Raw genomic sequence first — 22,747 nt, forward strand, 5'->3', positions numbered from 1 at the left:
CCCACCCTGATCTACATAGTGAGCTCCACCAGGACAGCCAGAACTACATAGAGAGAACATGCGCGCGCGCGCGCGCGCGCGCGTGTGTGTGTGTGTGTGTGTGTGTGTGTGTGTGTGTGTGTGTATGTACATATACATCTCAGCATACCTCCCCTCATCACTGCAGAAGACAAGGATACCTGATGTTTCTTGCACAGGCTGCCCACATTTCACTCACTATCAGGAAAACCTAGAAAAAGGACTAGTCATCATCCCCACCCTGCATCTGGGAGGCCTCCTCTCTTGATCATTAGAAAAGCACATTCTACTCTCTGGTGATAAAAAGGCCTGAGGTTTTTCTTTTGTCATCCTAATTTGAAAACATGTGACTTTTAAAGGTGGTATAAAGATAGTCCATGCTTGTTGAAAGACATCTAGGGAGTACAGACACGTAGGACGGGTCCAGTAAATAGGAAGTCCTTTCTTCCTTGGCCCCTTTGACTCTTACTCTTCAGAATAACCACTGTGAGTTCTTTGGAGCACACGCTGCTGGATGTTTCCCTAAATGTGTTCAACTATGTATGTGGTTGGTTTTGTTTTGTTTTATTCTGCTTCAAACCTCGGATCACAGTAAATACTCTCTCCTGGCGTTTTCTGACTGGCTTTCTTCACCCACGGTATGTAGTGGGCTTTTGACTTGCAGATGTATGTCTGGAAAGCCTTAAAATAGACACCCCCCCCTTGCCTTTGTATTGCCCACTGAACAGTGCCAGGATGTTCTCTTTCTTTAGAGAGTGAGAGGGAAGCTGGGGAAAGGCTCTGATCTTTTAATGCAACCCTGGAAAGGAACTTCTACAAGTCCTTGGAAACTCTGCCTCGTGTGTTACAGTCTCCCCTACCAGAAAACCCAGCCTGACGTATAACCTGTCTCCATCGACAGCTGGAGCTCAGTCCCCTTCTTCACTGTGGCTGTGCGAACGAACTTGGGTGTGAACTTCTCCACCTTTGACTGCCTTTGCTTCATGGCCCGCCTGCCTCGTTCCAGGCATCCCTTGATGCTGTGTGGTAGATGGGGCTCGCTCCTAAGTAGACTTTCTCACTCCTTCCCAGCCTGACCAGAGCCCACGTCATAATTATCTTCCCCCACAGTGCCCTCTGGTGGCTGCTGGATGCTGCCTGAGGGTTTCCCTGGCCCTGGGTCAGCAAATCCAGTGATAATGTCTTATTAACAAATCCGGTTTGTCTCCACTCCTAATGCCTGTTTTCCTTCTGTTGCAGGTGAGCGAGGCCCAAAAGGAGAGAAAGGAGAGAGAGGAGAGATACACGGTAAGGAAGTTCTGCTGGGTTACTGAGTGCTGTGGGGATATAGTGGAGCCCTGGAAGGTCAGGGCCAGCGCTGGAGCCATGCGGTGGGCCTTGAACATCAAAGAGGCCCCCCTTTTTCCTTTTTCTTTTAACCCCACTGGCCCAGCAATAGGGATCCACAAACCCTAAGGGGGTTGGCCTGGGGTTGTTGGATGGATCTTGAGGTTTCCTCCCAGCAGCCTCACTAGCTGCCTGCATACAATCTTTGGGCTTCCATTTAGTCATCTATAAAGTGGAGAGAACAAGAGTCCTGACCTCTTAGTGCTATGACAGAGTCTGGATGCCGAATTCAGGGCTCATGAAGTAGTAGCCATTAACATTCCATGTCATACACCCACTCAGACATACTTCCTAAAAATCACTGGAGAGAGTTGACAAAACTCAGCTTCAGACTTTGCAGAAGCAGCTCATGTGATGCTCAGGGAAGGGTGCAGAGGCTAAGTGGAACACCTCATGTCTTCTTCTTTGCTACTTCTGGGGCCATGAGGCTAGAGACATTCCCTGGCGCACCAAGTCGTTTTATGTGGGAATGGGCATCTGTGATGAAACCCTTCCTGTCATAGTTGCAAGCTGGCTGCTCTAACTGGACCACATTTCTATGAGATGTATCCCCCCCCCCCCCCCCCCGCCACTGTGTGCTACATGTAGACTCCAGGGAGATTGTCGGGGAAGAACGCATAGACCCTTCCAGCCAAGTTCCAAACAAGAACAGAACATCCAGCACATGGTGCTGTTGGCTCTGAGCCTATATTCAGGAGGGCATGGGTGAATTAGCAGGTCTGTGGGCACCTGTGTTCTGGGTGTTGCTCTCGGGAATGTGGCCTGGGTACAGGTGCTGGGAAAGTACAATCTGGTGCATTACTGAGGACTTCTTCCAAAGGCCAGGGTGGAAAATGTGGTCTTTGGGGTATGGCCTACCCCTGCGAGTAGTATCAAGCCTTTGTGGCAGAATGCTGCCGAGGTGGCTGAGAAGGACTGGAGTGTGGCATTTAGTTCTGAGAAATAAACAGCTTGTGTAGGGTTGGGCAGGAAGGGAGGAACTGTGTGGAAAGATGACCTTTGAGAGTGAGATCAGAAAGGCTGCCCGCATACCAGAGGGGTCTCACCAGGAACTGTCTGCCAACTCTTAGCTGACTTGAGAACCCAAACAGGAGATCACAGCCAGTAGAGTGAGCATGGTCACTCTTCCTGGGCAGAGCTGGTTGGGCTCTGAGGCTGAGGTGGTGGAAGATAAAGCTGAATGGTGTGAGGCTCCCCAGCTAGAGGCTGGGGAAGAGCGCCCATCCACTTGACCTTATAGTCTATGGACTGCCCAGCCAGGGACTGACATCAGCTCTGGATGTGCTTCCCAGGGGAGGGGACGTGTCTTTCCTGTCTTGAGAAGACTACACCCAGACTGGAGCCCAGGGCTCACACAGAAAGCAGACACAGCTTGTACAAAACTCTTAGCTTCTCCTCAGGGACCCCAGAAACGGTCTCCTTTTGCTAGAAGGTGAGGGGTCTTGGAAGACTGGAAGCTATTCACAGCGTGAGGAAGGGCACAGGCAGGACTTCTAGAACCATGGATCAGAAAGCTATCATTTTCCTTCCCCACTGTCAGAGGCCCAGAACTGAACACTGGGGCCCTGGCTTCCTGAATCTGGAATGAAAAGTCAGGCCACAGTCTTGGGCCAGCGGAGTCGTGGATGGTAGGGCTGGCCTCTCCCAAGCTCCCAGTGAGTTCCTCCTCCCTTGTAGCTCTAGATACCGATAGAAGGCCCAGGCTGATGGGACCTTTGCCTCGGTTCCGAGCTGAGGTCTGAGTCTGCGATGCAGCAGGGTTGCCTTCCCACAGTCTCAGCTTCCTAGGTTGCTTTAGGCCCAGCCAAGTCATATGCAGACGCCTGCTGTCTTTCCTCAGCCCTCCTGTCCCCGAGGTATTAGTTATATCCCTGAGACCCAAGCTCTGAGGAGCGGCCCACAGCTCATCTTTCAGAAAAGTGTGGAAATTGTGACGGACACAGTGCCTACTACTGGGGCCTTCTTAGTCATGCCCTTGGCCGTGGGCAGACCCACTGTGGGATCCATGGGGTCCGAAGTGTGAGTTCCCAGTACCAGAGAGTCTCAAAGCCCTGAGCTGGTGGTGCAGGGCCAGCTCATCAGACTGAGTTCTGGCAACTAGTGCCAGAGGCTTGAAACCTTTACCAAATACCTCGGGTTCACCTGCATTGCAAATGCCCAAGGTTGCTACAGGGGGCGTTACTATAGTAACAGGGTTCATGACAACATCAAGATGGACGCCTCTCACTGGCTAGTGGATAGTGTGTGGTATTAGAGAAAACCCCTGGGGACCATGTTTGCAGGCAGTGTTAGGATGCTTTTCAGAACAAAAATCTTGCCAGTGTTTACCCGTGTTGAAGCTGGAGTCGTGGGATTTGAGGGTTTGGATAGATTTCAGATCTCTTCCTGTCCCATTCCCAGCTCCGCCCCTGCAGGTCATTGAACAGAGACCAAGAACAGAGAAGTGGAGGAACTCCAAGGTTACCCACATAGATGATGGGTGCGTTGGGTCTAGAATCCAGATTGCTGGGTATTTTTCTTGATGAGAAGTAAAGAATTTTATTTTTCCCTTCAAGCCTTAGACATCAATCATCCCATTAAATATTTGGCTTTTGGAGATTTGGCCGGGGGGAAAAACAGGATCCATACGCACATTCCAAGGAAGACAGACATTTGTTTTACCTTGGTATATGATCTGTTTGCAAGATAAATGTATATGTGTATAGGTGAAGTTTTGTTTAAATCCTGGGGCATGAGTTTTGAGCAGTATATAAGCTCAGATTGTTTAAAAATGTTTTTTTCTTAGTTTGATTTCACATGGGGGAAAATGTGTAGCTGAATGTGGAGTGAATTCCGAGGCGATGTTAGTCGATAGTTATCATTGGAAGTTCAGAAAACTGGGAAAATGCTTAATATTTTGTGTGTTTTGTTGTTTTAGTAAGGGGGTTCTGGGTGCTAGGGGGCCCTCCTCCTCCTACACACACACACACACACACACACACACACACACACACACACACACACACACGTAGGTAACAGCAATGTTGAGCTCAAAAATAAATGGACAAGGGCTAGGGGATGGCTCAGTGACTAAGAGACTGAGTGTGGCTGTGTTCATCTGTAACCCCAATGCTATGGGGGTGGAGACAGGAGGATCCTCTATGCATGTGTGGGTATGCACACCCATACATACCCCCCCCACGCACACACAGAACAGATGAGGGACCAAAGGAGGGAGATTTCAGATAGTTTTCCAATGGCTGCTGAGATGTTGCTACCTCTATTTAAAATAAGAAAGGGGAAGGGACTCCTCGAAGTGTGTAGACTGCTGTCCTCCCATACCTGGGCCTTGGTGAATTCGGTTAGAATAATGTCACACCAAAAGCTATCCTTAGCTCAAGCCTGAAGAGATGAGGCTGTTGCTTCCACAGTGAGCAAAGAATAGTGCTTTGTTAATTATGCATATAACCTAAAATCCTTGTGTAACTTGAATGTTTCAGCAACAAGGTGATTTAAGGGGAAACCGTGGCTCTCAAAAAAATGGGCATAACACTGCTAATATCTGCTCTTCCTGGTAGGCAGGAGAGAGATTCTGGAAGCACCGATTTCTTAGTTTTCACAGTGATCTACAAGAGTCACAGTTATACCCATGGTAGGGAGATGAAGGACTGGAAGTTGAGAGGAACCTGCCCAGTGGTCACTGGCATTCTTCATAAGAGAAGTCCAGGACATGAGGAAGGCCTGTCTGGTCTTGAGTCCACACGCCACTCCTTCTCCTACCATCGTTGACTCAGCTCAGGTCTTCCTGGGCCATGATGTCCATCCTGAGTAGTTCGGGTGGAAGGTGCTAATTCCTTCCTCAGTATTTCTCAGTTACTTTTAAGGAATATGCTGTTTGGTCCGCACTTTGCCAGGCTAAGACTGTCCTGACCTGTCTCTGTGGCTCTGAGCAGGGTTCAGACTTGTGCAGGACAGGCTCTGGGTCTGCCAGTCAAGCCCTCTGCCTCATGCCCGTGACACGCTTCCTGATGATGGAGGTTGACTGATACCCTGGATGCAGAGGCGTCTGCATTTATCTCTGGTGTTTACTTACCCATTCATGCCAGGTAGTTATTCGCCAATTCATTCATTCTCCTTGTTCTTCTGGTGTCCCGTGACAGCTTGACAAAAGCAATGTGGAAATGGAAAAGGAACACACACACACACACACACACACACACACACACACACACCAAAGCTCACATCTAGCAACTGAAAATGTATAGGGATACCGCATCTCCCTCAGGAAAATTGGCTTGAAGCAAAATGGAAGATGCCAGAGAGAAATAACAAGGAAGTGGTGAAGGAGGCCTGTGGAGATCCAGATGGAATAGAGCAGAGCAGGGATTGGGACACAGGCTCCAGGACAGGACTGACTTGGAAAAAGAGGGGGTTCTCGGGGAGTGGAAACCGGCCTCCCTTAGCTCTGTCAGAATGAGAAGGTAGGTATGTGGATGGAAGGAAAGTGTGGGTGAGGAGGAGAATACATGTGAGTGGAGAGATGCCCACTCCTTTGGCAAACGTCTGTTGAGTGCTCACACCAGGAACTTCCATCCAGCAGGGGGAGCGGGACTTGTTAACAGTTACAGGTGACCTTCAGGAGAGCCGTGGCAGAAGTGGGGACAAGGTCAAAGAGTTCTGACCCAAAAGCGAAGGGGGAAGTTGAGGTCCAGCAGGCACTTGTGGAGAACGATGGCATTCCAGACGAGGGAACTGTACAGGGAACTGTACTCCTGTAGCTGGGCTGAGCGAGAGACTATGGTATTAGAAACAAAATCCGAGCTCAGGAGACAAGTGAGAATCCCCCAGTCCAGAACTCTGCAGTGGTCAGGAGGTTAGCCTTGACCTTCTCTCTGACTTTGGGAAGCCGCCAGCAGGGTGTAAGTAGAGCACTGGGAGGGGACTGGGGGAAGAGCCAGCCAGAGGCTCTGTCATCCCTGATGGCCCTCCTCCTTCCCAGCACCTGAGGCATGCCGGGTGGGCCCTTCCTCCCTGGGAACAGTCCCCTCTGTAAAGTACAGGTTCCTCCTCTGCTCCAGCTCCTGCTTGGGTCTGAGGTGCTCCACCTTTAACAAGGTCTTTTTCAGAAACATCGCCCCAAACGAAGACAAGACCCAAACTCCATGAAACTCTAAACAAACAGTATGAACCGTGGGGCAGCTCAGAAACCCTTGTTTCTTCTGATCTCCTTCCCATGCTATGACTCAAGGGGGCTTTCCCTGTACCACAAGTTTCCTGGCACCAGCCAGGTGTCCTACTTTATCTGCCTGGAGTTAGTATGGACTCCATAGGTTCGGTGCTCAATCTCATAGGGTCCCCACTTTAGAGCCGATTGCTGAAATTGGTGCTTCCCAGGACCTCCTTGAGTTCAGTCATTTGCTAAAATGTCTCCCAGGGCGGGCACCTCCTCCTGTTTCCTCCCTTATAAAGGATATTCTCGCCACCCCTGGTCGGCTGAAGAGAGGCAGGAATGGGGTCCTGTGCCCGAGCAAGGAGCAAATGCTGATGCCCGTGCTAAAAGAAGTGAAGTCCTCTTGGGAACCCAGCAGTGCCGAGGTCGTTAACAGACTGCTAATAGCTGTATTCTAAACACATCTAAGTGAACACAGGAGTCAAGGGCCAGTGCCTGATGGGGCAGCTAGTTAGGAAACAATAAACAAAAGAGCGTTTGGCATTTGCACTGAGCAAGAGTTAACAGCCAGAGGAATAGTCAGGATCTGGGAGAGCTGGCTGCTTTGAACAGCTTTTCTTGTGGGGGTATTCATGCCTGCTAGTGAAGCCAACCAGTTTACTGTTCTGGGTCCAGTATGTTGCTAGCTCATCCCCATGGCTCTGTGCCCATCAATCTTTCTGCCCAGGACCTGGAGGCAGTTCTCCTAGGGCTCAGATGTCCACTCTCTGGGATTTGGTCCTCAGGACAACTCTTAGCAATCCAAATCTCAGGCAGAAGGTGAGCAAACAATGCCTTGATGGTGCTGGAGAGAGGGGTCAGTGGTTAAGCAAACGTGCCGCTCTTCCAGAGGACCCGGGTTTGACTCCCAGCACCCACATGGGGTGGCTCACAATGCCTGTAACTCCAGCTCCAACAGATCCAACACTCTCTTCTGGTGTACACACACACACACACACACACACACACACGTCATACACATTAAAAAAAACAAAACCTGCCGGGTGGTGGTGGCGCACGCCTTTAATCCCAGCACTTGGGAGGCAGAGCCAGGCGGATCTCTGTGAGTTCGAGGCCAGCCTGGGCTACCAAGTGAGTTCCAGGAAAGGCGCAAAGCTATACAGAGAAACCCTGTCTCGAAAAACCAAAAAAAAAAAAAAAAAAAAAAAAAAAAAAAAAAAAAAAAAAAAAAAAAAAAAAAACCTAAATTTTTTTTTAAAGGCCTTGAAACCACCAAAGAACTGAAGTTTGGGCCATTGATGTGGGTTTTGTACAAATAAAGTTTAAGTTGAAACAAAGTTGAGATATACATAAAAACTAGGCGTGGCTGGACTGTTTGTTTAGAAAGCATTTCAAACAAACTCAAGAGTGATCCCCAGTCCCCGGGACCCTGAGCTCTCATTCCTTGTGAAATTGGATGGTAGAGTCAGATGAGAACCCTGCTGATGGAGCTGAAAAGATTGAGGGCTGCCACTGATTGACGTCCTACCTCTGACTGTCCGCATCCTTGGATGTGGATGACACCATGGAGGGTACTTAGGGTCACTTTCAGATGGCCTTGCCTCCCACATGGGTGGTAACCAGCTTCTTTTCTTCAAGGAGATGTCAGTGATGCTTAGATGGAAAATGAAGGAAATGGGAGAAGGCCTCCCAGGAGGTCTTGTGGGTGCCGTGGTGGCAGGGCTGCACCCTGGCTTCCTTGCTGACTCAGCCTGGGAGGGTCCCTTGCCACCATTCACCACACCACGGTCCCCACTATGATCTTCATTCTGGCTCAGGCTGAGTTTCACAACACAAGACGGACCACCCTCATCATTGAGTTCTCAGTGTGTCATTCCTCGAACAGAGGCAGACGCTACCGAGGGAGCGGGTCCTCACCCAGGGTGGCAGCATTAGGGATAAGCTGGGTCTCCAGGTGAGGATATACAGGATGGACTTGCGGGTGCTTAGCCCTGGACTTGGAAGGACCCAAACTAACATTGGAACTAGTGTGTGGAAAGAGAAAAAAACATCCCCAGGAGTGGCCACTGGGCCTGAGGGGATGGGGGGGGGGGCGCTGGTTAAGCGATAGATCCATAAAGCCTTTGCTAGAGAGGTCTTTCAAATGTTAGCATCTCTCCCAGGAGGGCTTGAGTAAGGTAGGCTCAAGGCGTGCTGATGTGAGCAATCAGCACTCTTGACTGTCTCCTGGCTCCCCTGACTTCCTTTTTAGCCCTAAAATAAAAAAGAGGTTTATCGGCTCGCTTGTCTTGGTGCCATCTGAAAGGCCAGAAAACAAAAGGAGAGAGACAAGCCTCGGCGAGCCACACAGCTGCCTGGTGGATGCCTACAAATGTTGTGAGAAGCTTCGGGCTTCGACCCTCCCCACTGCCGAAGTTGGAGGCATCAGAGTTACTGGAGCTGGAATTATAGATGGTGTGAGAGCCACCTCATGTGGGTGCTGGGAGCCAAACTCATGTCTTCTGTAAGAGCAGAATGCCCTCCTAACCCCTGAGCCATCTCTCCAGCCCCAAGACACATCTTTTAAAAATAAGATGAATTTATTTATTGTGTGTATAGGTGGAGGTCAGGTGTCTGATCTCTCCTTCTACCTGTCGGCCCCAGGGATCAAACTCAGGATGCTAGGCTTGGCAGCACCTTCAATTATGGGGCCATGTCACTAGCCCCTAGACACATCTTGATTGGCAAGTACCAGGAACCAGGCAGCATCAGAGAGCCGTGTACTTAGTTTCCATGACAATGTGACCAAGCTGGAGAGAGAAAGAGTCAGCAGTTTAAAGGGCCAGTACTGGGGAGTGGGGAGATGGCTCTGTTGGTAGAGTGTTTGCCACATGAGCAAGAGGACCCCGAGTTCAGAACCCACATAAAAAGCCCCGGTATGGTAACTCACATGTGTAATCCTAGTGCTGGGCAAGTAACAAGAGGAACCCTAGTCAGCCAGTCACGCTGAATGGTGAAGTCCAGTCTCAGGGAGAGACCCTGACTCAAAGAAGTAAGATGGAGAAAAATAGAAGAAGACGAGAGCACTCACTGATAGACAGACAGACAGACGGACGGACGGACGGGCGGGCAGATGGATGGATGGATGGATGGATGGATGGGTGGGTGGGTGGGTGGGTGGATGGATGGATGGATGGACAGACGGACGGACAAATAGATAGATAGATAGATAGATAGATAGATAGATAGATAGATAGATAGATAGATAGATAGATAGACAGATAACAATGCAATCAGGGCCCCTCAGGGGATATATCTGCTGCATCTTCTACCTAGTAAAGCTCTTGGTGTCTGGGTGTAACTTTTCATCCAGAGACCCAGCATAAGGGATTCAGCACAGGAAAGACCCAGGTGCGGTTACTTCTTCAGGTGACCTAGAGCCCGTCTTCACTCTCCTTGGAGGAGGGTGGTGGCAATTGTCCATTGAGAACATCTAATAACATACCCTGAAGAGGCACCAAGTCCCCCATGAGGGTCAGAGCAGACCCTCCCCCCAGTAAATGGTGTTTTCTATAGCCACACCCATGGGCAATGCCCTCCAGGAGAGCCTCCCCAGAAAAACCTTCCTTCGCTTCAGGGATGGCTCCCATGCTCCCATATGGATCACATTTCCTGTTGAGAAGTGTCACCCCAGCCTAGGGGGTAGGGACTCTCCAGGCCAGCTCAGGGCATGAGGAGCTCTTCCTTTATAAGAGAATGAAAGTTCAGCTTTCTTTAATGGGCAGATGGTCCAAATTATCCCTGGGCCCCCCACCCCCACCCCGCTCCACAGCTGCAGAAACGGCAGAGCCCATTTTCCCAGCCCTGTGTGTTTATTTCTATTCTCCACAACCTCCTTTCTTCCTTCTTGTTTGGTTTTGGCAGCGGGGACTGCAAGGCAGGAAAAACAAACAGCAAGGAACTGGACTATTCTGACCATAGCTTGGGCTCGCTCCCTCGCTTTAGAAGCAGAATTCCCCAGGCTCTGGGACCCTCGGAGGCATAGCCACAGAAGGTTCTGAGTTACTTAGTTCTCCACCCTGTTCTTGGAGCCCTTAAAAAGTGGTCCTGAGTCCCACTCACCCTTTGACTCATGTATTCTCTCATTGAGTGCAATGTGTGGAATACTTCCGCTGTGCCATTGTTAAAGCTTGGGGGTGAGTCCAGAGGGTACCTGCTAAGATTTCTAAATTCTGGAATACCAGAACAAAGATATGGACCATGAATAGAGATAGAATAGTTATAAAGGGAGAAAGAGGCACTCCTGAGAGCGGAAGTAACTAGAGAGCTGGGACAGGTCCCAGACTCAAAAGCCTCAAGCCTCTCATCCCCATTTATGACCCTTTATAGTCATTTACACAGCACTGGCTTCTCAGATGGGACTTTTCCTGGGCATTCTGTTTCGTTTTCCAGTCCTTCTACCGACTGTTTTTTGCTTATATTAATATTTTTTCTAGAGATATTATTTATTATTTGTTTTTGTTTTGTTTTGTTTTGTTTTGTTTTTTTTGTGTGTGTATGTGTGTGTGTGTGTGTGTGTGTGTGTGTGTGTGTGTGTGTGTGTGTGTGTGTGCAGTGCCCACAGAGGCCAGGAAAAAGGTGACAGAGCCCCTGGAGCTGGAGTTACAGTCAGTTGTGCACAGTCCAACGTAAGTGTTGGAAACCAAGCTTGGTCCTCTGAAGGAGCAGCAGAAGCCAGTGCTCTTGAGCATTGGACCGTCTCTCTAACCCCGTATGTTCATCTCGATGACTTTCTCCATACCTACTTTCCTGCCGCACCAGGGTCTCTGTGTGTAAATGGAGACACAACTGGATGTTGAAAGGCTGTCATCCTCTCATAACATAGTGGAGGGGTGGGATGCACAGGGATCCAGGAGAGGAAATTGCAGTGTAATAATTTCCAAAGATAGGGAGCACCCATCAGAGGAGCCTTCCCAGAGGTGACCTCTGTGTGTGTTACAAGGCTGGACAGGCAGCGAGCATATAGCTCAGCTGATGCTACATCTGGCTTGCTCTAGTCTTGCTGTGGCTTTGCATGAAGACACCATCAAAGTATTCAAAATACCCCAGACTGTTCAAAACTGTCCTTGCATTGGAGGCTTTCGAGTCTCCCCAACTGGTATGCAGTCAGACATGGCTTTACGTTGGAGACGCAGACCCTGGAACTCAGGACAGTGAGCACTGAAGACCCCCGTGGGGCTCCTAGATAGAGAGAAAAGCACCTTAGACTTGGAGAGAGCTGCTGTTGGAAGGCAGCCACCAGCGTTCAGCCCGAGACTCGATCTGTTTGGCTGAGGAGAGGCTCTGGCTCTGGGCCCCCTGTGGCAGCTGCGCAATCCCAGGCAAATCACCTGACACTGCTGGGCCCATTTCTCCTGTTGAATGAGAGCAGCTAGGACAGCTAACTCACGGAGCTGTTGTGGATGACAGCAGTCTACATGTATGGAGCGCTGCGCACAGCACCTGGCACTCAGGGCAGCCAGTGGGCAGACTGCCACACCCCCGCCCCTCCCCGGCCCCGCCCCCGGCCCCGCCCCCGCCCCTGTGATATTCACAGGACAAGTCTTTGATGTGGTTGGGTGTGGAGACAGCTCTGAGCCATTCTTGACCAAGGCATGCTGGGAGTTCCAAGGTTACTTCAGCCTGGAAACCAGCTCTGAGAGAGGCCGCTACAGGCCACTTATGTGACCCTCCCAGATCTTCCCAGGGGAGGAGGGATGAAGCAACTTGCTCAGTTGTCCTGAGAGGAGAAAGATATTTCACAGTTTGGCCCCCAGTGAAAGCCACAAAAACCCCAAACAGGGTGTGCTAACAAGGTAAAGGAGCCTGTGGATGAAGCAATGCCAGGGAGAGCCAGAGATGCCAGAGCCCTAGAAATGAAACCAGATGCCGGTTTGAAAGTCCTAGGGTGGATTCCCAAGAGATACTGTGCCTTCTCTCCCATGCCCAGAGGCAGGGTGAGCAGCTGTCAGGCCCTTGGAAAGATGGGAGATTGGAGTCTGGAGCTGGGAAGTCCAAAGCCACTTCCCAACCTGGTGCTGAGGGAATCAGGACCCAGATCCAGAGTCTTTCCCCGGGAGCCTGCTTCAGCTACATGTGTGTGTTTACAAGTCAGGGAGAGCAAAGCAATGTTTCCTTTGAGAGAAGAATCCCCACATGGTAGATTCATAAGGGCAGTGTTGGGTGCCCAAGAACGGCCAAGGGCCATGGGGCCGAATTCCTGGATCATTCCGGAGCTGCCTTGCTTAAGAAGTCACATCCAGTTTGCATTAGTGTGCAGAGTTGCTGACAGCAGGAGCCAGCCCTCTGCACCCTGACTCCCTCCCCCACAGCCTACAAAGGAGCCAGAAACTGGGGAGAGTAGAGGAAATGAGGAGGAGACCAATCCAGCTGGAGAGAGCAGCCCCTGATGCGGGCAGATAGGTTTTCAGCCAGCCATCCCTGCTGGGGCCTCTGCTGTGCCAGCGTTCCCCAGCAGGGCACGGAGATGCACAGAGATAACTCGTGTGCTGCTGGATGGGTCTGCTGGAATCCATCCTTGACACTCACTGCTCCTCTCAGTCACCGTTCTGTTTGTGTCCAGAGATGGCACTGGCCAGTGGCACCGACACTCTAACTCCACCACTGAGGGCAGAGGCGGCCCACTTCTGCTCGCTCATCGGGGCCACAGGAGGAAGTCCGAGAGGCTTCATGCAAACCTCTACTCTCAAGGGGGGCCCCCAGAGGCAGGTTAGCAGTCAGCCCTAGATGGGTGTGGCATTGGCTCCTGTTCTGATCTCTTCAGCTGTTTCTGGGAGTCATCTGAGTGACTTTAGGTAATGGGGCCTGGGAAAAGGCCCATCATCTTGGCAAGCCTTGTACAGCCTGGAATGAAGAAGGGGTTATTGGAACCCAAGGCGTCTCTGGGCCCACTGCCCTAAGTAAGGGGTCAGTTTGTCTAGGGTCTCATCTCAGACATGGCCTAGGGACTCCAATTTCCGAGTCTCAGCCTCTATGCTCCTGCCTCCAATCCTCCCTCTCCACAGTCCTCAGCTCAAATTCTTAAGAGATTCTGAGGGATTCTGGAATTTTCATTACAGTGGCTTGGACAGATGTTCTGAGCTAAAACAGTCCTTCTGGGGCCTTTCCCACATATAAGGAAGTGCCACGGGCTGTGGGCAGAGCACACTCCTTGATCAATTTATCAAATGTCATAGCCTTACCACATGAATTGGGCGAAGTCAAATCGGCACTAGTGACAGGGTCCTGAACAGATCCAAACACCAGGAACTATTGCCATCGGGAAAAGAGTTCCACACGGAGTGAACTCTGTCTTGATTTGAACAGAGGAGACGTAGTAAAGGATGAAGAGGAGCCAGGAAGGAGGTGCAGGGCTTGGAGGGGCCAGGAAAGTAAAGTTACAAAAAGAAGGAAGTGGGGTGCTTCCAGGGCGGCCCATATGGGCTTAGTAAGGCATGGTTATCAAAGTAGGTTGCTTTTTGTTCGAAAGATGCTGGCCTTAGTGCTTGCGTGGGAGACCCCGAGGCCGCTCCAGGAACTTGCTGTTGGCTCTAACAGCACCTTTAAGCAGGGTTGCAGTGATTCTGGGGCATTGACTTTGAGCTGCTGGAAACGATATCTCTGTCTTCTTGTAAGCCAAGGTCAAAGGCCAGTTAGGAGGAGGAGGAGGGTTCAAAGGGGCCGGGCTTGGGTTTCACCAAGAAGAGACCTTGTACCGCCGACCACCGATCCTCTCGTCAGGCTGGGAAATGATGGCGGCAGTGAAGGAGAGAGGCAGAGGGTCTCCAATAGCAGACCCAAAAGAGCACCAGCTGCATGCCTTGGTAGGCCCCACCCACCTAGCGCCTTTCCCTGACATGATCCTCTCCTCACTACCGGGCCTGCTGCCTCAGACACACAACTGTCATGCTTAGCAGGGCATGGCCTAGGGGTGTCCCACAACACTGTGTCCAAAAATGATGAGATCATACACCTGTGTTCCTGTCGCTAGCTTGCTGGGCCCTGAAAGTTAGGATGGGTACGAGAGAGGGTCAGGAGTGCTGAGGTGCTCAGATGGGGCTTTCTGGTCCCAATCACTCATGAAGACACGCATCCACCCACGCAGCCCTGGCCATCAAGCTGGTGTTTAGTACTTAAAGCTAGCCTGGATCAACGCTCAGCATCCAGGACTGTCATTGCAAGGGAAATAGGGTACATGTAGCCTGAGGTTGAGAGCTTCCTAGAGCAACCTCAAGTGGAGCCCTCTGCTCTGGGGAGTGCCAGCCCCTGCCTTGGGCCTCCAGGGTTAGCTGTCAGCAGCTTCCCTTGGGGGGATGACCCAGGGCTTTGAGCGAGGAAAAGCCGTGCTCTGGAAAGAGGGAAGCCCGGCCTCCCAGAAACAGCTGCGTCCTCCATATCAGCTGTTTTCACATCTCTGCATGGGTGTGGGGGTGGCCTGGGAGTCCCTGAGTCCTGGTCATTGCTGGCACCCTGTGGTCCTCTCCTTTTCATCCATGGGTTCACGTGAGTGGCTCAAGGTGGAAGACAATGCTTTTGCTTTCATAGTCCTTTGGCATCCATTTTAACCTAGGAGGGTGCTTGGGGGTTCCAGAGGTGCGTCTGGATGGAGAACTAAATGAGCAATTGGAAACAGAAGTGCATGCACTGGCCTGTTATAAGAAATGAAGAGGTAGTGTGCAGAAGATGGACCGACTCAGCAGGCTTTCCCCCAATGCTGAGGCTGGTTTGTCCTTCCCCGGCCTAAGGTAGCGACGCGTCCACTTCCAACATCACTCAGCAAATCTGTGCCCCGCAAGGGTGTTGTGGTCATCATTGTTCACTCAGGGGAAGCTGGTGTGTTCTCTGAATTTCTAGCCAACACATGGTAGCCCCGGGGTGACTAAAATAACTTTTCCATGTTTCTGCTCCATCTTAGTTGTAAGGCAGATTAGTAGACCTGCTCAGATCTCAGGAAGAAGACGATTCAGAGAGAGAAAAGAGCACAGCACTGGCCCTGGATTAAGTACCCAAAGCAGACCTCAGTTCTCCTACTCACAGGGATGGCTTGGATAAGTCACATTACCTCTCTGGGCCTCTGTTCCCTCGTGTGTCACATGAAGGCTTTATGCCATCTCAAAGTCTTAGCCAGCTGGCAAATTCTATGCTTTTCTGTCATTTGTGATGATTGGAAAAGCCCAATGATTGTGTAACCATTAACTAAAATAGCTCCATGTGCTACGACGTGATGGGACATCTGAAGCCTACCGCTAAGCTGCAGCAAGATGCTGCCAGCCACAGCCTCAGGAAATGCAGAAATCCTTAGTCCAGACCCACTCTTTCTCAAGTGTGTCCCTTTCCCTTTTTACTCGGGAGGCAGGTCTGGGAGTAGGAACCCTGGGGCTTTCTTCCAGAGCATGGGTGAGGCCTGTAGGGTTGGTACCAGGAGCAGCCTAGGTAATGGGAAAGGCAATTCAGCAGGTCAAGGAACAGGAGGCAGTTTCTAGGAGCTGGGACAGCAGAGTAGAAAGCCGTAAGCAGAGATCAGAACCACTGACACCCCAGGAAGCTTGTGGGTGAAGCAATGGGCCAGTTGACCTGCAAGAGCAAGGAGGCCACCTGGCTGCAAGGGGCCAAGCCCCTGTCCCGCTTACTTTACCAGTTTCTTCCAAGTGATGATGCTTCTGGGCTAAGCCTTGGGATAACTGCAGTATAAGAGGGAAGACCTCTACCTCCTGGCATTGAGGGGTCCACAATCCCCAACCCCAGAGCAGAAGGGAAAAGAACTGAGATCCAGCCCTGTGGGCATCTTGGTATCTCAGCTAAGTTTGGGAAGGTGGAGGCCACAGAGGGAAAGCTCCACCCACGAGCTGTGAGCTGCAGGTTGGGGACAAGCTGTCAAGTTGGGATAACCGTCCCTTGTCCGCCATGTTTAAGCAACTGGGGTTTTCCAGCCAAGGAAGGGCATGGCAGGGAAGCCATGGTGGGGAAGGCATGGTGGCAGGAGAGAGGAGCAAGCTGGTCACATTGCCACCAGGAAGCAGAGAGCAAACAGGACATTGGGCCAGGCTTGTTTCCCACTCCTTCCAGGAGCCCCACCCCCTTAAGAGTTCGAAACTTCCCCAAGAGGATCACCAGCTCAGGACCTTCAAACACAGTAGCCTGCAGGAACATTCCGTGTTCAAACCATTCCACTGGCTGAGGCTGCCTCTCAGACACCAGCTCCAGTGGAGACTGACATATTAAAAAAGATAGGGTTGGAGCATTTCTGGATGATGAGTGATTGTTTAATAGGAAAACTCTACCTGGGGCAGAAACTGCTGGGAAGAGGCCAGCAGTGTGAGATTCGTGAAGGTACATCCTTTGCTCATTGGTGTGTCCACGGTACTCTAAGAGATGCTTGGTCATCCGTTTGGCTACGTGAGCAAGGGAACAGAACGATGCCAGGAGGTGCAAAGCACAGAGGCTAAGTCAGGGACTCCCTGAACGCCAGCCCCACCCTCCTTGTCACATTCCAGCCCTTTCTCTTGCTCTGACCTGGCCCTCAATGCTGCCTGGCTTGCTCTGGCACCCACAGCCTCCTCCTGCCTCCTCTGACCTCACACAGGCTCTGTTCTCAGCCTCACTGCACAGCATGATACACACACTGTCACGTGACCTGGTGTCGGCAGAGGCAAGGCATGGGGAAACCTATAGCCAGTCTGAGGTCAAGCCTCAGGCAGGAGCCTGACCTGTGTTGGTGTCACTGGTTACCCCGTACGGGGTTACCCTAGGGAGTTTTGCCATACTCCCACCCCCACACCCCCAGTTTCCCTTGAGTGCTGGTGGGAGCTGGGTTTTCAGTAACTGTCAGGGGTGGCTAGTTGCCCGGTCCATAAAATGAATGGAAATTACCTGGGGCCATGAAATGAAAGTCACTCAATACTGCGAAGCGGTTTTTCTAGTCAGTTTTGCTATGAACTTAAAACTCTTGTAGCAATCAGTTGGCGAGAAGAAAGCTGACAGAGAGTTAGACTAAAGCTGGGCATGGTGGCATGCAGCCATAAGCCAAGCGTTTGGAGGGCCAGCTGGGCGACATGAGACCCTGTCTCAAAACAAAGCAAACCAAACCAAACCAAACAAACAAAAAAGCAGAAATGACACACTGTGACCTCACGGTTAGAAATGACACACTGTGACCTCACGGTTAGAAATGACACACTGTGACCTCACGGTTAGAAATGACACACTGTGACCTCACGGTTTTAACCCTAGCTCTCTCTTCCCTGCGTGGAAGGAGGGTCATGGACAAGGCCTGGGTGGGGCCCTGGGGCGTCCAAAGCCCGGGAGTAACGGCGAGTCTCCCGGCAGATGGTGTGGACTTCACAATGATTCGCCTGGTGAATGGCTCTGGGCCACACGAGGGCCGAGTGGAGGTGTTCCATGACCGTCGCTGGGGCACAGTGTGTGATGATGGCTGGGACAGGAAGGATGGGAGCGTCGTGTGCCGCATGCTGGGCTTCCATGGTGTTGAGGAGATCTACCGGACAGCTCGTTTTGGGCAAGGTAAGGATGGTCAGGTAAGGCACAGATCGGATGTTGTGGAAGAGAGCCATGGATGGAGTCTAGGCCTGGCCTTTCCCCCCCAAAGCCTGCATCATCATCATCATCATCATCATCATCATCATGTGATAGCGCCAACTGTTCCCTGGGGGCACCCAACCCTCACCCATGTTCTCAGTACACGTCTCAGACTTACAAACACGTTCTTTCTATAGAACTTGAACATGGAGAAACTTGGGTGGGCTTGAACCCAAAACAATAGTTCCCAGAGCATGGATCAGGAGCTCTCTTGCCCATTTAGTTCTGGGCACCCTGCTCCTCAGCTGTGTGCACTTGGGCCCGGCCTCTCTCTACTCTGAGCCTTGGTGTACTTATCTGGGCAAAGGGCTTACAGACTCTGGGGTGCTTTCCAGCCTCGGCCCCCGGGATCTAAGATGTCGCCACTCAACTGTCATGAACATCTGCATTCCGGTGTTCAGGGGACTGGGATCTGAGCTGACCATCTCACACTCAGCTGTGCGGTGTGTCCGGGGACCTGCGAGTGGCAGTTGCCCACCGTAGGGGCTTTCGGGGTTGGAGGGTGCCAGGCAGGCCCTCCATCTTACCCAAGGCTTAAGCTTTCTTTCCATTCCATTTGATGTGAAGGAAGCGTGGCCCATTTGACAGCTCTGGAAGTCAGCTCGGTTTCGTCTCCCACATGGAGCTTTTTAAGCCCTCCGGCACCCCAGCTCGTGATGCACACACACTTCAGCTCCCGTGGCATACTCTGTATGTCTCCGCCACCCCTGCTGTTCACTGGTGTATTCTAAATACACAGGAGAGTGCGGAGTGGAAAAGAGGCCCATTTGTTTAATGGACGAATGGTCACTGGTGCTTTACGAGACAACCCCAGGCTGTAGTCGCAATCTCACCCCGTGGTAAAAGAACACCTGTTGTTTGGTTTTCTCATCTGTTCATCAGGAGGCGTCGTGCTGAGCTCTGGCAGTTACTGAAAACCCAGCTCCCACAGCACTCAAGGGAACCTGGCGTGTGGGGGTGTGGGGGTGTGGGGGTGGGGAGTATGATGAAACTCCCTGGGGACAGTAAGGGGTAACCAATGACACCAACTCAGGTCAGGTTCCTTCTCTTCCACAGGCAAGTCCTCTATTTGCTCTGAAGGTTATCCCAGCTGCCCTAACCCCTGATGTTCATAGAAAGATATCGGCGCCAAGTTCACAGCATTTGGCGGGCTGATGCTATTCTGTGACAGCCCGTTAAAGCACCAGGCTCTCTGTGTGTGGCCACCTTCAGACGGCAGGCTGACCCATTACAGCTGGCTGGACAAGGCTACCTGCAAGCTGTAGGGACTCTGTATTTGAGGGACTAACCCAAATGGCTTAATGGTTTGAGGATGTCTGACTCTAATGTCAGATTTAGGGACTTTCTATCTGTCTGGAACTATGATCTTGGGCTCCCAGAATGGGACCATGTAGCAATGATGGTACTAACAAACTCAGTTCTGGGCCACTGTCTAATCCAGGATCTGTCTAACATTACCCTTCTGATTAGGCCTTTGCCAAAGTGTTCATTCACAAAGGCTTCAAGATACTGTATCTCAGTGTCAGGGTGAGTCGGTTATGAAGTGTGAGCCTGTGGATAGGGGGGTGGGTGGCAAGATGTGAGTTGGAAATTAGAGGCTGCCAGCAACAAGCTGTGTAATCTGGTACCAACTGCTCTCTGAGTCCCAGTGTTTCTTGCTATCTACCCCAAAGCGTAATGGTGAGGGCTACAGAGGCTCATATCTTTAAGAGGCCTGATTCATAGAAGATACAAGCACCAATATCATCTCTTACTGTTATTCTACCTATAGGAAGCTAAGCCATAAATCATAAATGCATTCTAGGTAGAGCAGAGGGAAGATGGCCTCCACCAGATTTGAGAAGCCCCCCTGCAGGGCCAGCCATGGTCATGTCGTTTACAGGCATATTCCCTTTTATCCTCCTTTCTACTTCCCGAATCACCGCTAAGAAGCTGTGTGCGCCTCTCTTCACAGGCACAGGGAAGATCTGGATGGATGACGTGAACTGCAAGGGAACAGAGAGCTCCATCTTCCACTGCCAGTTCGCCAAATGGGGCGTGACAAACTGTGGGCACGCTGAGGATGCTGGGGTGACTTGTACTACATTCTGAAAGTGGGCACAGCCCAAAGCGGGGGCACCGACATGACCACGTTCCTGTAGCTCTGGGGTAGGAGGGTTACCTTGAGCTACCTAAGCATGGCTCATGCCCAGCCCAACACCACCCCCAACCCTGCTGCCAATTGTCCTACTCTGGACCCAAGGTGACCCCTCGTCACTTTCCTTCCAGACAACGACTCCAAAGTGCTCACTGGGACCTGCATTCTGTCTTTCCTTCCCACCGGGGTTTCTACATGGGGGGTCCCAGTCAACTGAACCACCAGCGTGCTCAGGGCCTAGGGATCGATGTTACAGATGGTCTCTTGGTTATGGATGGATGCTGATATGACGTCATAGGCAAGAGCAGCAATGGAGGTGGGGGGGTGCTATGAGTCGTTCATTTTGCAGATAATTCCTAAATTCCAGAGTTCCATCGCCCATCTCCCCAGCAAGTAGAAACCCTTAATGACTCTGTTTCCTTTCTTTTCCTCTGCCTCTTCACACTATATGTTAGTTTGAGGAAGGGGCAGAGGAGAAGTCAGCTATGGGAGACATAAGAAAATGCCAGTTACCAAAAGAACCCCAACCGGAGCTGGGAAGAGATGGGAATAACTACCGTTCTGTGCTACATTGTATCTCGGGTGCTGAAATCACTTAACCACTTTGCTGTGCTAATACAAGGCATGTCAGTCAGGGCAGGACCCTGCCTCCAGGTAGTGCTCACCTGGCCCATTCATCTGGCTCCCAAGTTAGAAGACCAAGAATGAGAAGACTGAGACCAGGTTCCTCCATGAGCCTTGGTGTCCCCTTCTTAGACCTGAGCAACAAGCTTGGGCTGTAGACATTGGTTGTTAGAAAGCTGTATATTCCAAATCTTATAGCAAGCACATATAAGACCAGACAGGATGAGTTTCTAAGTCAAACGTCCACACAGGAAGGCTGATCAGAGGGTGACATGGGAGCTATCCAGATTAACCTGAAGCTGTGTCTCGGGACAGTTGGTGACATTGTACCTTCCAGGCCTCTTTAAATATAATCCTGTGATCAGAGGGAAACAGACCTGATAAATCCCCCAAGGGCAGAAAGAAGTGTGAATTCTCTACAGCCATCCCGTGGGAAGTGAGTTGTCCGGGGCCTCTTCCAGCTTGTGAGCCGCACTCCCCTCCTGGTTACAGAGTGAACATGTTCTGCTGTTGGCACTGCAGGAGGCTGAATTAGATGGCACATGTGTTCTAGAACTGGGGGAGCTATACTCCAGCAATTGAGTGCAGACCTGCCTAGCTATAGTAGAGCCACAGACACAATCACGTATCCTGTGAGGTGAGCATATCTTGCTGGGGGCGAGGAAGACCTAGGTACCTCCAGGTGTTGTTTTCCCCCAAAGATCCTGGCTGGCCACTAAGCCTATATGTGGTCTTGATCATTCTTGCTTACAATATGCGTTACTCACTACTGTTCTCATGATCTGACCAACTCTTGTGTTTACATAACATGCATGTACTCATGCATCTTCTTCTAGAGCCCATGTACGTATACCTGTATAAGCGTAGCACTCCTTATTACATAGCTCTGCACATCACAATAGTTATGTTTTAAAAGATATACTAAAGGTTGTTATTTTTTAAAAAAAGATATTTTAAAAGTGTGTAAACATCACTTTGATAATTCTGGGAAAGAACCCGGTTACCCCGATGATGGAGACTCAGGTAACTTTCTCACTCGGTCTTTACACGGGGGAAACACAAGTTTGGTTTTCTATCTATGAAAGCAATGTTGAAAAGTATTTTAACCATAAAAATAAAAGTCGACTAGTTTACAGACCTACCTATGAGGACATGGAAATGACCGTGGACTGTATTTCAGGGACCAATGGGAACCAGGCCTAAAATACTTCAGACCTTTTGTAAGAAAGAATTTCAATAAAGCAAACATTTGAAAAAAATGTCACTAACAAGTGGTTGTATTATTCAAGGTTCTCTAGAGTCACAGAACCTATGGAATGAATCTCTCTCCATATATATATATGTATATGTATATGTATGTATATATGAATTTATTGGAAAAACTTACAGGCTGCAGTCCAACAATGGTTAGTTATAAATGGAAAGTCTAAGAATCAGAAGCTGCTCAGTCCCACAAGGCTGGGTGTCATAGCTGGTCTGCTGAGATCTCAAAGAAGGAATGAATGTGCTGAGGTGAGGCAAGCAGGCAAAGAACACCGTTCCTTCTTCCACTGTCCTTACATAGTATTCCAACAGAAGGTGTGGTCCAGATTAAAGGCATGTGTCACCCAGCCTCAAGATCCAGATCAAAGGCATGTTATCTTCCTACCTCAAGATCTGGATCACAAGTGTGCCCCCCATTTCTGGATTATAGTTCATTCCAGATATAGTCAAGTTGACAACCAAGAATAGCCATCACAGTGACCCATCATATTCTTTTTCATGAAAACCCAGGGAGTGTGGAGAAGGATGGTAAGGCAATCTGATTATTTCCCAGAGAG

At 50.6% G+C, this 22,747-nt stretch overlaps 1 protein-coding gene across 2 annotated transcripts in view; it reads left to right on the top strand.

Annotated features, from left to right (window-relative positions):
- Scara5 (scavenger receptor class A member 5) overlaps window positions 1-22,193 on the top strand; it is a 93,043-nt gene extending 70,850 nt beyond the window's left edge. For both annotated transcript variants that reach the window (XM_006988777.4, XM_076545230.1), the window contains 3 exons: window positions 1,258-1,305; window positions 17,897-18,091; window positions 20,121-22,193. In XM_006988777.4, the coding sequence (XP_006988839.1) occupies window positions 1,258-1,305; window positions 17,897-18,091; window positions 20,121-20,257 (380 nt within the window). In that variant the 3' untranslated portion in view covers window positions 20,258-22,193. The remainder of the gene's footprint in view (window positions 1-1,257; window positions 1,306-17,896; window positions 18,092-20,120) is intronic.
- Window positions 22,194-22,747: the final 554 nt, after the last annotated feature.

The sequence above is a fragment of the Peromyscus maniculatus genome, chromosome 9, assembly GCF_049852395.1.
Source record: "Peromyscus maniculatus bairdii isolate BWxNUB_F1_BW_parent chromosome 9, HU_Pman_BW_mat_3.1, whole genome shotgun sequence".
In the NCBI taxonomy this organism is placed as follows: Eukaryota; Metazoa; Chordata; class Mammalia; order Rodentia; family Cricetidae; genus Peromyscus; species Peromyscus maniculatus.